We start from the raw sequence: 8792 nt of genomic DNA, 5'->3' as shown, positions 1-8792 counted from the left end.
CTGCACTGTAATGTTCTATGTTCTATGACTACCTTCTCCACCTGCATTGCCACTTTCAGTGACCTGTGTACCTGTACACCCAGATCCCTTTGTCTATCAACACTCTTAAGGGTTCTGCCATTTACTGTATATTTCCTATCTGTATTAGATCTTCCAAAATGCATTACCTCACATTTGTCTGGATTAAACTCCATCTGCCATCTCTCCGCCCAAGTCTCCAATTGATCTATATCCTGCTGTATCCTCTGATGGTCCTCATCGCTATCTGCAAATCCACCAACCTTTGTGTCGTCCGCAAACTTACTAATCAATCCAGTTACATTTTCCTCCAAATCAGTTAGATATATTACAAACAGCAAAGGTCCCAGCACTGACCCCTGAGGAACGCCACTTGTCACAGCCCTCCATTCAAAAACACACCCTTCCACTGCTACCCTCTGTCTTCTTTGACTGAGCCAGTTTTGTATCCACCTTGCCACCTCACCTCTGATCCCGTGTGACTTCACCTTCTGCACCAGTCTGCAATGAGGGACCTTGTCAAAGGCTCTCTCTCTTTCTCTGCCTCACACTTTCTTTGTCTCTCACTCTCTCTCTCTCTGTCTCCCTCTTTCTCTCTCTCTCAGTCTCCCTCTTTCTCTCTCTCTCTGTCTCCCTCTCTCTGTCTCTCCCTCTCTCTGTCTCTCTCTCTCTCTCTCTCCCTCTCTCTTTGTCTCCCTCTCTCTCACTCTCTCTCTCTCAGTCTCCCTCTCTCTCTCCCTGTCTCTCCCTCTCTGTCTCTCTCGCTCTCACACTCTCTCTCTCACACTCTCTCTCTCACACTCTCTCTCTCACACTCTCTCTCTCTCACATTGGGTGGGATTTTCCAGCCATGCTTGCCCCAAAACCGGAAAATCCCACCCGAGTTCAACGGATCTTTGCGTAGTCCGCCCCCCCACCCACCCGCTACGATTCCTGTGGCAGCGGGACGGGAAACATCCCTCCATTCTCTCTCTCTCTTTCTCTCAGTCTCTCACTATCTCTACCTCTCTCTTTTTCTCTCTCACACATTCTCTCTCTCTGTCTCACTCTCACTCCTCTCTCAGTCTCTCTTTTGACTCTCTCCGACCCTCTCTCTCTCTCTCCGACTCTCTCACACTCTCATTCTCTCTCTCTCTCTCAATCTCTCTCTATTACTCTCACCGTCTCTCTCTCTCTCTCTCTCCATCTCTGTTGATCACTCATTCTCTCTCTGTCTCTCACTATCCCTATTTCTCTCTCTTTCTCTCCCTCTCTCTCACATTTTCTCTCTGTCTCGTTCTCTGTGGCCATGCTAAATTGCCCCTTAGTGTCCAAAGATGTGCAGGTTAGGTGGATTGGCCATGCTAAATTGCCCCTTAGTGTACAAAGATGTGCGGGTTAGGTGGATTGGCCATGCTAAATTGCCCCTTAGTGTCCAAAGATGTGCAGGTTAGGTGGATTGGCCATGCTAAATTGCCCCTTAGTGTCCAAAGATGTGCAGGTTAGGTGGATTGGCCATGCTAAATTGCCCCTTAGTGTCCAAAGATGTGCAGGTTAGGTGGATTGGCCATGCTAAATTGTCCCTTAGTGTCCAAAGATGTGCAGGTTAGGTGGATTGGCCATGCTAAATTGCCCCTTAGTGTCCAAAGATGTGCAGGTTAGGTGGATTGGCCATGCTAAATTGCCCCTTAGTGTCCAAAGATGTGCAGGGTAGGTGGATTGGCCGTGCTAAATTGCCTCTTAGTGTTGGGGGATTAGCAGAGTAAATATGTGGAGTTATGGGGATGGGGCCTGGGTGGGATTGTGGTCAGTGCAGACTCGATGGGCCGAATGGCCTCCTTCTGCACTGTAGGGATTCAAATGGATCCTTTTATCATCACCCAAGCTCAAAATTTTATTCCTTTTCACCATGTCCCGATCTCAGTGAATGGCCTCTGCAGACAATGTAACCTCCCTGAGAAACGATACTCTGAACTGAACCTAGTTGCTCCAGTCTGCTGCCACCAGGGCGCTATGTAAATGCGAACATAGCTTCGTGTGCTGAGTCTCTCTCTGATGGCAGGTTCCACTAACTTCACCACGGCTGACAGGGCGCTGACAAGCGCGTAGTTGGCTGCTTTCTCTCTCCCACCCTTCTCAGCAGACTGAGTGACAGCGGTAATTATCCCATTGAACCACACAGCTCTTGAAAGAGGGGAGATTCGGACTGGGGCGATGGCTGAGGTTAGCAATGTGCTGTAAACTGGCCCCAACCAGATAAACACTGTGTCTACCAGAGGCGGTCAGGGGCACGGAATCCTGATGCTTTGATTTGATTTGATTTATTTTTGTCACGTGTATTGGGAGACAGTGAAAAGTATTGTTTCTTGCGCGCTGTACTGACAAAGCATACCGTTCATAGAGTACAGAGGGGAGAAGGAAAGGAGAGTGCAGAATGTAGTGTTACAGTCACAGCTAGGGTGTAGAGAAAGATCAACTTAATTTTTGATTTGATTTATTGATATCACATGCACTGGGACACGTTGAGTATTGTTTCTTGCTCGCCATACAAACAAAGCATATCGTTCATAGAGAAGGAAAGCAGAGGGTACAGAATGTAGTGTTACAGTCACAGCTAGGGTGGAGAGAAAGATCAACTTAATGCAAGGTAAGTCCATTCAAAAGTCTGACGACAGCAGGGAAGAAGCTGTTCTTGAGTCGGTCGGTACGTGACCTCAGACTTTTGTATCTTTTTCCCGACGGAAGAAGGTGGAAGAGAGAATGTTCGGGGTGCGTGGGGGTCCTTGATTCTGCTGGCTGCTTTTCCCCGAGGCAGCGGGAAGTGTAGACAGAGTCAATGGATGGGAGGCTGGTTTGCATGATGGATTGGGCTACATTCACGACCTTTTGTAGTTCCTTGCGGTCTTGGGCAGAGCAGGAGCCCAGACCAAGCTGTGATACATCCGGAAAGGATGCTTTCTATGGTGCATCTGTAAAAGTTGGTGAGAGTTGTATTATAGGGGACTATAAAATAATGAGGGGCATAGATCAGCTAGATAGTCAACATCTTTTCCCAAAGGTAAGGGAGTCTAAAACTAGAGGGCATAGGTTTAAGGTGAGAGGGGAGAGATACAAAAGTGTCCAGAGGGGCAATTTTTTCACACAGAGGGTGGTGAGTGTCTGGAACAAGCTGCCAGAGGTAGTAGTAGAGGCGGGTACAATTTTGTCTTTTAAAAAGCATTTAGACAGTTACATGGGTAAGATGGGTAGAGAGGGATATGGGCCAAACACAGGCAATTGGGACTAGCTTAGTGGTAAAAAGTGGGCGGCATGGACAAGTTGGGCCAAAGGGCCTGTTTCCATGCTGTAAACCTAGATGATTAACTCACCTCCTGACTCCCCCCAAAGCCTGTCCACTGGGAATCCTGCGGAGAGTAACTCACCTCCTGACTGCCCCCAAAGCCTGTCCACCATCTACAAGGACACAAGTCAGGAGTGTGATGGAATACTCCCCACTTGCCTGGATGGGTGCGGCTCCCAACAATAGTCAAGAAGCTCAACGTCATCCACAGTGGGTTAGCGCTGCTGCCTCACAGCGCCAGGGACCTGGATTTGACTCCAGCCTCAGGTCACTGTCTGTGCAGAGTCTGCACATTCTCCCCATGTCTGCGTGGGTTTTCTCTGGGTGCTCCGGTTGCCTCCCACACTCTAAAGATGTGCAGGTTAGGAGGATTGGCCATGCTAAATTGCCCCTGAGTGTCCAAGGATGTGCAGGTTAGGTGGATTGGCCATGCTAAATTGCTCCTTAGTGTTCAAAGATGTGCAGGTTAGGTGGATTGGCCATGCTAAGTTGCCCCTTAGTGTCCAAAGATGTGCAGGTTAGGTGGATTGGCCATGCTAAATTGCCCCTGAGTGTCCAAGGATGTGCAGGTTAGGTGGATTGGCCATGCTAAATTGCTCCTTAGTGTTCAAAGATGTGTCGGTTGGATGGATTGGCTGTGGTAAATGTGCAGGAGTTACGGGGATCGGTTGGGGGAGAGGGCCTGGGTAAGAGGGTGGTGAGGGATTGGAATGCCCTGCCAGCATCAGTAGTAAATGCGCCTAGTTTGGGGGCGTTTAAGAGATCCGTAGATAGGTTCATGGACGAAAAGAAATTGGTTTAGGTTGGAGGGTCACAGTTTTTTTTTAACTGGTCGGTGCAACATCGTGGGCCGAAGGGCCTGTTCTGCGCTGTAATGTTCTATGTTCTATGTTCTAAGATACATGCCAAATTCTCCCTCTGTGTACCTGAACAGGCGCCGGAGTGTGGCAACTGGGGGATTTTCACAGTAACTTCATTGCAGTGTGAATGTCAGCCTACTTGTGACGCTTATAAATAAATAAATACGCTTTAAATTAAATTTTAAAATAAATAAATGTGAGAAACATTAATCAAGCCAACATGAGAACTAAGATGGTGAAATTACTGAAAGAAAAATATTCCAACGGTTTCTAGACACTTAGTTTTAAACGTGATACTTGGTTTCCTTCTCTTATTGACCGCAAAATAGAGAACAACCCTTCGTCATTTTGGGAATCGGTTGTAACAGAGCACTGTGGACTGAGGGATTGGGCGTGGGTACAGCGCCATCACTGTCAGATGGGTGGAATTACAGTGTGACATGTTTACATAGGAATCTCCCATTGTCAACGTGGATATATGAATTTATAATGCAATTTACATGGACATAGCATTTTAAATGTGGATGAATATGATTTTGGGTAAATCAGAAGTGTTCTTTTTAATCTGGGACAGGGAGAGAATTCAGAAATCAGAAGTGCAAAGGGACTTGGGAGTCCGAGTTCGGGATTCTCTTACGGTTAACGTGCACACTGAGATGGTCGTCAGGAAGGCAAATGTTAACATTCATTTCGAGGGGACTAGAATACAAGAGGAGGGATATACTGCTGAGGCTTTATCAGGCTCTGGTCATTTGGAATATTGTGAGCAGTTTTGGGCCCCGTATCTAAGGAAGGATGTGCCGGCCTTGGAGAGGGTCCAGAGGAGGTTCACCAGAACGATCCCGGGAACTAAAGGCTTGACGTATGAGGAGCGTTTGAGTACTCTGGGTCTGTACTCGATGGAGTTTAGAAGGATGAGGAGAATCTCATTGAAACTTGCAGAATACTGAAAGGCCCGGATAGAGTGGATGTGGGGAAGATGTTTCCATTAGTCAGAGAGAATCACAGAATCCCTACAGTGCAGAAGGAGGCCATTCAGCCCATCGAGTCTGTACCGACCACAATTTCACCCAGGCCCTATTCCCGTAACCCCACTATTTACCCTGCTAATCCCCCGACACTAGGGTCAATTAAGCATGGCCAATCCACCTGACCTGCACATCTTTGGACACTAGGGGGCAATTTAGTATGACCAATCCACCCTAACCTACACATCTTTGGACACTAGGGGGCAATTTAGTATGACCAATCCACCCTAACCTACACATCTTTGGACACTAAGGGGCAATTTAGCATGGCCAATCCACCTAATCTACACAGCTTTGGACACTAGGGGGCAATTTAGCAGGGCCAATCCACCTAACCTGCACATCTTTGGACACTAGGGGGCAATTTAGCATGACCAATCCACCCTAACCTACACATCTTTGGACACTAAGGGGCAATTTAGCATGGCCAATCCACCTAACCTGCACATCTTTGGACACTAAGGGGCAATTTAGCATGGCCAATCCACCTAACCTACACATCTTTGGACACTAAGGGGCAATTTAGCATGGCCAATCCGCCTAACCTACACATCTTTGGACACTAAGGGGCAATTTAGCATGGCCAATCCACCTAACCTACACATCTTTGGACACTAAGGGACTATTTAGCATGGCCAATCCATCTAATCTACACATCTTTGGACACTAAGGGACTATTTAGCATGGCCAATCCACCTAACCTGCACATCTTTGGACACTAAGGGGCAATTTAGCATGGCCAATCCACCTAACTTACACATCTTTGGACACTAAGGGGCAATTTAGCATGGCCAATCCGCCTAACCTACACATCTTTGGACACTAAGGGGGCAATTTAGCATGGCCAATCCACCTAACCTACACATCTTTGGACACTAAGGGGCAATTTAGCATGGCCAGTCCACCTAACCTACACATCTTTGGACACTAAGGGACTATTTAGCATGGCCAATCCATCTAACCAGCACACCTTTGGACCGTGGGAGGAAACCGGAGCACCCGGAGGAAAACCCACGCAGACACGGGGGGAGAACGTGCAGACTCCGCACAGACAGTGACCCGAGGCCGGAATCGAACCCGGGTCCCTGGCGCCGTGAGGCGGGCAACGCTAACCTCTGTGCCACATGGCACGAGACTGGGATCCGAGGGCACGGCCTCAGAGTAAAGGGACGGACCCTTTCGAACCGAGATGAGGAGGAATTTCTTCAGCCGGAGGGTGGGGGTGAATCTGTGGAATTCGCTGCCACAGAGGAGGCCGGGTCATCGAGTGTATTGAAGACAGAGATAGATCGGTTCTTGATTGGTGAGGGGGGTCAAAGGGCACGGGGGAAAAGGGGGAGAATGGGGTTGAGAAATGTATCAGCCATGGCGGAGCAGACTCGATGGGCCGAATGGCCTAATTCTGCTCCTATATCTTATGGTGAATTATCTGTTTGCTTTAAACCCGCCTCTCTCGTTGCTCTTTCAGGCCACATCATGGTGAATGGACCAATCACGCCCATTCCAGTCAAAGCAAAGCCTTCATCTGTGGATCCCATCATCCCTCAGGTTCCTCTGGGTGAGTGCTTCATTGCTGGATTCTGCTGTGACTGTGTTATTTCTCTGCGTAGCCCTCTCTCGCCCTCTCTGTGGACCTCTCCCTCTCTTTCTGGGGTGAATTGTCAAAAGACAATCGAGGCAACCTTGTAAGGATCCGGACTCGAATACAAGAGGCAGGGATGTGCGGCTGAGGCTTTATCAGGCTCTTGTTAGACTCCATTTGGAGCATTGTGAGCAGTTTTGGGCCCCGTATCTAAGGAAGGATGTGCCGGCCTTGGAGAGGGTCCAGAGGAGGTTCACCAGAACGATCCCGGGAATGAAAGGCTTGAGGTGGCGATGGCCCAGTTGTATTATCTCCAGGCTAGTAATCCCGTGTTCTGGGAGACCCGGGTTCGAATCCCGCCACAGCAGATGGTGGAATTTGAATTCAATAAAAAAATATCTGGGATTAAGAATCTACTGATGACCCATTGTGGGAAAAACCCATCTGGTTCCCTTTAGGAACGTAGAATCGTAGAATCCTTACAGTGCTGAAGGAGGCCATTCGGCCCATTGAGTCTGCACCGACCACCATCCCACCCCGCCCCTATCCCTGTAACCCCACTTATTCACCCTGCTAATCCCCCTAAACTACATCTTGGGACACTAAGGGGTAAGTTATCATGGCCAATGCACCTAACCAGCACGTCTTTGGGACTGTGGGAGGAAACCGGAGCACCCGGAGGAAACCCACGCAGACACGGGGGTAGAACATGCAGACTCCATACAGACGGTGACCCAAGGCCGGGAGTCGAACCCGCATCCCTGGCGCTGTGAGGCAGCAGTGCTAACCACTACGCCACCGTGCCGCCTTTACCCGGTCTGGCCTACATGTGACTCCAGAGCCACAGCAATGTGGTTCTCAACTGCCCTCCAAGGGGCAACTAGGGATGGGCAATAAATGCTGGGCCCAGCCAGCGATGCCCATGTCCCAGGAATGAATTTTTAAAAGTCTGAGGACCCTGGGTCTGTATTCGATGGAGTTTCGAAGGATCGGGGAGCGGGGGGTGAATCTCAGTGAAGCTTGCAGAATAGTGAGAGGCCCTGGATGGAGTGGATGTGGACAAGATGGGTGGCACAGTGGTTAGCACTGCTGCCTCACAGTGCCAGGGTTTTCCCGCTGACGTGGGCACCCAGAGTCAGTTCAGGAGAATGGCTTCCGTGATTTATTTCTCCAGCTGCTTGTAACAGTCAGGGATTCAGACAGAACTGTTTTCGCTCAACATTTATTTGTGTCTTCGATCGATGGGGTGAACAAGCTGTTCCGTTTCACGTTTGTCACATCCTTACTTCCATCCCTCGGATGCCTCCGTCCCAGCCTCATCCCCCTCCCTCCTCCGGCCCTCCGAGTCCCCTGCTTCCCTCAAACTCTGACCTCTGGCACGGTGGTACAGTGGGTTAGCTCTGCTGCTTCACAGCAGTAGGGGGAGCACTTCAGCAGTCACGGGCATTCAGCCTGTGATCTTCGGGTAAGCGTCCTCCAAGGCGGCCTTCACGACACACGACAGCGCAGAGTCGCTGAGCAGAAACTGATAGCCAAGTTCCGCACACATGAGGACGGTCTAAACCGGGATGTTGTATTTATGTCACATTATCAGTAACCCCCACAGCTTGCCTCCTGGACTTGCAGAGTCTTGCTAGCTGTTCTGTCTGGAGACAATACACATCTCTTTAACCTGTGTTGAATGCTCCCTCCACCCACATTGTCTGTGCCTTTGGGACCTGGCTGGCTGTAGAGATTCGCATTCTAATTAGTATTCTGTAACTTGATTTCTGTTTGCACTGTTTGAGAGCAGATAACCACTCCATCTGACGAAGGAGCAGTGCTCCGAAAGCTTGTGTGGCTTTTGCTACCAAATAAACCTGTTGGACTTTAACCTGGTGTTGTGAGACTTCTTGCTGTGCTTCACAGCGCCAGGGGACCCGGGTTCGATTCCCAGCCTTGGGTCGCTGTCTGTGTGGAGTCTGCACGTTCTCCCCGTGTCTGCG

The 8792-nt window shown here is 49.4% G+C and overlaps 1 protein-coding gene across 1 annotated transcript in view; it reads left to right on the top strand.

Annotated features, from left to right (window-relative positions):
* The window catches only part of LOC144486626 (pyruvate carboxylase, mitochondrial-like), a gene marked incomplete at its 3' end in the record, with an annotated part of 306524 nt that extends 299741 nt beyond the window's left edge, over nucleotides 1-6783 (top strand). Inside the window, exon 5 of the mRNA XM_078204674.1 lies at nucleotides 6694-6783. Coding sequence (XP_078060800.1) covers nucleotides 6694-6783 — 90 coding nt within the window. The remainder of the gene's footprint in view (nucleotides 1-6693) is intronic.
* Between the last annotated feature and the right edge of the window lie 2009 nt (nucleotides 6784-8792).

The sequence above is a fragment of the Mustelus asterias genome, unplaced genomic scaffold (assembly GCF_964213995.1).
Source record: "Mustelus asterias unplaced genomic scaffold, sMusAst1.hap1.1 HAP1_SCAFFOLD_418, whole genome shotgun sequence".
In the NCBI taxonomy this organism is placed as follows: Eukaryota; Metazoa; Chordata; class Chondrichthyes; order Carcharhiniformes; family Triakidae; genus Mustelus; species Mustelus asterias.
The sequence above is the reverse complement of the archived record's forward strand: the minus strand, read 5'-3'. Positions and strand labels throughout refer to the sequence as shown.